Source organism: Fulmarus glacialis, unplaced genomic scaffold (assembly GCF_000690835.1).
Source record: "Fulmarus glacialis isolate BGI_N327 unplaced genomic scaffold, ASM69083v1 Scaffold2120, whole genome shotgun sequence".
Lineage (NCBI taxonomy): Eukaryota > Metazoa > Chordata > Aves > Procellariiformes > Procellariidae > Fulmarus > Fulmarus glacialis.
In genome coordinates this window covers 1-6,120 of record NW_009189348.1, presented here as the reverse complement: position 1 = coordinate 6,120, position 6,120 = coordinate 1, and the positions used below count along the sequence as shown (strand labels likewise).

Below are 6,120 nucleotides of genomic sequence, written 5' to 3'. Positions count from 1 at the left end.
GGTGGGGGGAGGGACGGGACTGAAACTAGATGAGTGTGGTGGGGTTATTACAATAACCAGTGCAGATATGAGGGAAAAATGTGGAAGAAGTGGAAGAGGAAAACTGAAACTGGCTGACTGAGAGAAGTGGGTCTGGGGATGGAGAAGACAGAAATTAAATTGGGACTTCGACAGCAAGTCCACAGGGATAGATTGGGTTTGGTTCAATCAAAAGGTAAGGAAAGGGATGAGGTGAGGTATGCAGACTGGGAATGGGGAAGCAGTGAAAATGAGGCAGAGATGAGGAGTCACAAGTGGAGGAGAAGAAGGTCTGAGTCAGAAAGACCCAAGCTCTGAAGGGAGGCAAGCAGGAGGGCTTATACTTGCTCAAGAATGCTTCCTTTGAAGGCTTAGATGGAGCCTAAAATCCCAAGTTTCACTGTTTCTCTGCTGTCAGTAAAAGTAAGTGTCAGCCCTATATTATAGAGACTTACATTCAAGATATCTAAATGTGGCATCTACGTGTGAGGTGGGAGTCTAAGCTCCCATCACAGTCAGAGAAGATTTTAGGGAAGGATTCAGCTGCCTAAACATCTGGACCTGCATCCACTTTTGATGCCTTAGAATATTCCTCAAGGTGCCCTAAGATACCCAAATGACTGTAGACACCTACTTTCAGTGCTGTATTCCACCTGCACTCAACTCAGTCCCAGGAGTCCAGAGAAATACTCAGTTGCAGACTGTGCAGAAGATGAGACACAAGCTTACATAAATGCTTGCATACAGATAACTAAATGTAAGTGTCTATGTCTGCAGTCTGCACCTGAGTGCCAGTCAATGTTTGTGAAACCTGCAGGCATGGTATCTCAGCCTTCACTAATGCTTGGCCACAGAATTGATGACAATGTGCTTTTGCTGTAAGTTGCTGTCCTAATTCAAGTGGCAGAGAACAAGAGTTTGCAACTACCCAGTGCGCAACATGGAGAAGGAAGGAGAGGAACATGTTGCTGCATGAGGAACTCCCTTGTTCTTCTGTTGGCTCTTTCAAGTCCTAGAAATTCAGACATAGCCATACGTCCAAAGCCTGGGTGCCCTGCTAGGCAAGGCGTGCTGGGGAATGCCAGAATTAAAACTTTCTCTTTTGCTGCATAGCCTTGGTTCCTCCCCAGAGCAGGTGCATCCTGTGGGGAGGAACAGAGTGCATCATGTGATTGAAAACAACAGCAGGATGCAAACACAAGGAACTGAATTCAGGCTGCACCAATAGTCTTAATTCCAGCATTGCCTTACACAGCAATGGCTTGGATCTTCTGCTTTAATACTGCTTTTTTCCCTCTTTCAGTCTTATATGCCATCTACGTTTAGAGTGTTTTCATGAAATTTCATTAGAAAATTGGATATGTGAAGCAAGCAATACTGATGATTAATCTAAGTAATCGATGGAGAATAGGAGGCTTGCTGTCATCATTCAGCTCTTGTACCAAATAAGTCAGCTCCAACTGACCCAGCTGTAAATTGGTATTTGATCTTTCTGGCTAAGGAGTCAAAGACAGCTTTGACAAAGGCACTTTGATAATTCATTTTTGGATATAGCAGTTAAAGGGCCTTACTCTTGGAGGTCAGGATAATTGGGCTGGATACTTGAATGTGGTATGGTGGGCTGGTAGCATGATAAAGCTGTTTTCTGAGCTGAAGGCAGATGAGTAAGTGCTAAAGCGAAGCTCTCTGCTTTCTGTGTCATTCTAGCCTTTTGAGGCCTCCTAAGTGCTTACATAGAAGAGAAATCCCTTGCGTGAAGGGACGTGACATGAAAATAATGCTGACTGAACAGGCAAGTCTTAAGAGATGGAGGAAGAGAAAAGTTATCTGTCACGAGGGAGTAAATCTCTTTTGAGGTCCATTTACATTCAGATTTTGTTTAATCATGGTGTTTCCTAGACTTGAAGAAATGCAAGAGCAAGGTGAGGGGGACTGGGCCACTCTTTGCCCTTACCCCTTGTTTGTTAACAATGTGTAGAGCTCCTCTCTGTTATGCTCATCTTCCTTTTTCTCCCTCTATTAAAATGCCTTAAAAGAAATTCCAAATGGACTTTCTTATCCAGGAGCTGGAAGATTTAGGCTCATCTATATTGAATATTTAGAACCCAGGTAAGCTTTCTGAGTGTGGTTGTCATGCCTGCCTTAGGATACCTTGGACCTAAAGAGAGACTCTCCTCATCTCTGGTGAAGTGACCGTGCTTATTCTCCATGGGTTTTCTGGTGTGTCTACAGGACAGGAAATGAGCAGTTCCTCTTCTTGGGATCCTTAGTCTTACCACAGTCAAAAAGAATGAGTCACTTACCAAAGAAGTAGCTGTGTTGTTGTTTGAGTACATTCTGAAGTTTGTGTTTTCTGTTCTGTGGCTTCTGAGCCTTTCCACTGCACGTGGATTATGTCTTCACACTCGTTCTGCCATGAGGGCAAGATGCATGTGTTTTTTACAAAAGAAAGCTGTCATTCCCACTCAACGTAGGACAAGAGGCGATGGGCACAAATTAAAACACATGGAATTCCATCTGAATGCAAGGAGACACACTTTTTCATTGTGAGGGTGGTCAAACATGGGAACAGGTTGCCCAGAGATGTTGCAGAGTCTCCATCTGTGGAAATACGTGAGAGCTGTCTAGATATGGTCCTGGGCAACCTGCTGTAGCTGACCCGTGCTTGAGCAGGGGGTTTGGACAGGAGGATCTCAAGCTTCAGCTATTCTGTGATTCTGTGATTCTGTGACTCAGGAGTTGCAGAAAATGGCAAATGCCTTTTGCAGCTTGCAGCAGAGCCCTCTCATTCAGCTTGCTTGGAAGCAGAGTGCCACTGCTTAGGGGGCTGAGCGAGGTGGCATTTTCTCTAGTTGCAGCCTACCAGTATGGTCCTTCTCACATCATTTGTCCTGTCAGGCGAGGTACTCTCCTTCCCCTTGCTCTGTGTCCTGTGAACACCTACAGCTGGAAAACATCATACCAGAGATGCTGGTGTGCTATTTTCTAATCTGCTCCAAAGAGCATCACCTCTTTGCAGCTCCCTCTCCACCTCACTGATAACTGCTGTTACATGGCAGTGTAACTTGTTTCCCTGACAGAGAAGGATTTGTTCCCAAAATCTAGCCTGCAGCCTTTTACAACAACAATAGTAGTGAGCGTGCTGGTCAATTACTTTCCTTCCCGCTATGTAGATACGCCATGTCATTCAAGCAGACCCGAAGTACCTGTAGAATAGTATAAAAGTAGGTACAGCACATATAAGGCCTAGATGTTTTAAAGACAGACAATGGACAGTTTAGCATTCATGCAGAAAAATGTTTTATTGTAGTGAAGTTACACAGGAGAAAAACAGAAGTCTCCCTGCTCCTGGTTCAAGGCTATGCTGAGCCATAAAAGGGGAGGTAAGTGCTAACCAAAACAAGTTCCTACATGTAAAAACACATTGCACTTCCAGTCATTTTTACAAGGTTATAAGGACACCGCCTGGTATTTTCTTTTTTTTCTTTTTTTTTTTTTTTTTTTTAAATGAGTTGCAGCTTTAACTATTTAAAGCTGGAATCCAGAATGTTTCCTTACAGGAGTTTTTGTTGCTTGGTTTTTTTTCCCCTCATAAAAGCAAACCTGAAGATACTCACTCTTTCTGCTTAGCCTGTCCAGTTTATTTAGACTAAAAGCACCTCAGGCCACATGAGGTTTACTTGATACATTCCCATAATGACCTTGTAGGGCTTCGGTGGCTCTAAACCCGGGCTCAGTATACAACACTAATGCTGGTTAGTGGTCAGATCATTCTCATCACCAGCAAGCAGGGCGAGGGAATGGCAGCAGGTACAGGGGGTTTATGGAAGAGTGCTGAAGTGGCCTTGATGGCAGAACAGCTCTTCCTCAGTTGGGGTAACTGCCAGCCCACTTCTTAATGCAGAAAATCAGCAAAGCATTGCATCAGCCTGGCACACACACGTGACAAATGACATGGAGTCTGTGACCATACAGAAAAGAAAAGGAAGGTGGGACAGGTTTTGGACCTGCCAACCTGTTAATTGTCCTTTCAGGGATACAAATACAACACTGTTTATCAACTACTAACTAGTTTTCCCACACAACAGGTTATGTACAGCATATTCACTTACATTTTTACATAATAATACACAGGTCTTCCCCACCACCACCTCTTGTGGTGAAAGAATGTGACATGTCAAGGTGACAGACACTTCAGGAGAGCCTCAAGATAAAAAAAAGTTCATGCAGAGCTAGCTTATTCTTGGTCTCTTGAAAGTAAAATCTTACAAAGGATGAGCAAGATGTCTATTTTTACAATATTTACTTTGTACCATGCGAAAAGGAGGGATAGGCTTTTTAAACATAGGATTCCTTAGCATACTGGATCTGGTCTACCTCAAAAACTGGCTGGCTGCATCTCGGAGCCACATACTTAAGTTTGTTCTTTTGACAGGATTCAGACATGGCTCTCAATCGGTAGACTCCCGGGGTCACAGGTAAACTCACACGGGAGTTTATTCCCACAGTGACGCTGAGGGTTTCAGTTTCCACATCAGAATCCTTCGCTGCAGAAACTCTGCCACTGGGTAGATCCCTTAGAGCCGTGTATGCTGCATCCTGTGCACAGCTGCTGCATGGATGAGGCAGCAAAGCGTCCTGGTTTGACACCTTTAATCTCATCGTTTGAACCGTGAGATTGTGGGAGGGAAGTTTAGTGGCCAGGCAGTTTTTAGTAGCCTCTTCGTAAGAGGGTGGTCTTCCAGGATTCCTCTGGTCTACCTCTCTGAACACTTCATCAGCTGACCTGAAACGTGGCCTTTGCTGATACGGCACAGGCAATGGTTTGTCATCATCAGGGTTGTTCTCCTGGACAACTCTGCAGGAGAACTGATCTTCTTTCTTTGTGAAACTGTCTCTCCAAAAACCCATGTTTTTTCCAGGCCCCCAACTCTGGGTTTTTATTAGTGTTTTCCTGCGGTTTGCAAAAGAGAATGACATAGAATGCTTTTTGATTTCTCTGCTAGGCGTACTGCAGTCTTCGGTGGCCTTGGTGGAAAAGGACTGGGGCCTATTTAAAAAGGTTTTTTTGGGACTAGAGGGCGAAACTACTGGGGAGCTGGTGAAGACCGAGCCATCAGAGCTCTCCAGAGAGCAACTGGAGGATGTTTTGGGTAGAGAGTCAGTTGATAATTGTGAAGGTAAGATGGCAAGCCGTTTCTCCAGTGCCTCCAACCCTAGCTGTTTCTGCTGAACTGGAAAATTGTCCTCACTTTTGTTTAGCTTCTGTTTCCTTATCCTGCCTTCAAGGCGGTTCTGGAAGGACAGGTCTGGCTCTGAGTACCTCCTGTCCATCGTGCTGATGTCATTTCTGAAATTAGTCAGTGAAGGGGCAGAGATGCATGTGGGATATCTTCTGCTCACACTAGTGCTCCTCCCTTTGGGCTGCTCCATCTGAGAGGTACGGAGGCTGCCTTCAGCTTCAGGATCTGGGCTGTCATAGGCAGAGTCATTCTGATGAGCAGCACATAGGTGTTCTGTGGGGAGAAAGCACCTGTTAGTTTTTACTGACTATCTGAGGATGAAAGGGAACTATATGGAAAGAGTTCCTGTAGAAGAGCACTGCAACAGTGTCTTGAACCCTCTGCAACGCTCTGTGTTTCCACAGATGTATTCCCATAGCAAATTAAAGAATTTGGTCCAGCAGCCCCAGTCTGTGACATCCCCAGTCTGTTCTCATACCTGTGGAGCTGTCTGTGTGCTCCGGTGACTCCTCAGCTGAGGCACAGACAGACAAGGCAATGTCTTCCCCAAATATTTCTGAGCAGTTGTTTATGAGGAACTCCACCAACACTGTCACCTGCACACAGAAAACAGTTTATTTCAGTCAAAAGGGCTGAAAACATTAAACAATCTTTCCTGCTCCTGCCTGCTGTCTTTGTATGAAGGGCAGCACAGAGCAGGGTGGCTTCTGCCAAAATCATAGAATCATAGAATTATAGAATACCAGGTCGAAAGGGACCACAAGGATCATCTGGTCCAGCCTTTCTTGGCCAAATTCCTAGCTTAAAGTCAGAGGGTGAGTTCACTCTGGAGGATGAGGCCTGATGCTGCAGACTAATT

General features: G+C 44.9%; 1 protein-coding gene across 1 annotated transcript; it reads right to left on the bottom strand.

Moving 5' to 3' along the window:
• Positions 1–4,356: 4,356 nt before the first annotated feature.
• Positions 4,357–5,857, bottom strand: LOC104069411 (T-cell activation Rho GTPase-activating protein-like; the record flags this gene model as incomplete). The annotated part of the gene is made up of 2 exons (XM_009581508.1): positions 4,357–5,534; positions 5,740–5,857. Coding segments are annotated over 2 exons (1,296 nt in total), but the record flags the coding sequence as incomplete, so codon positions are not given.
• Positions 5,858–6,120: the final 263 nt, after the last annotated feature.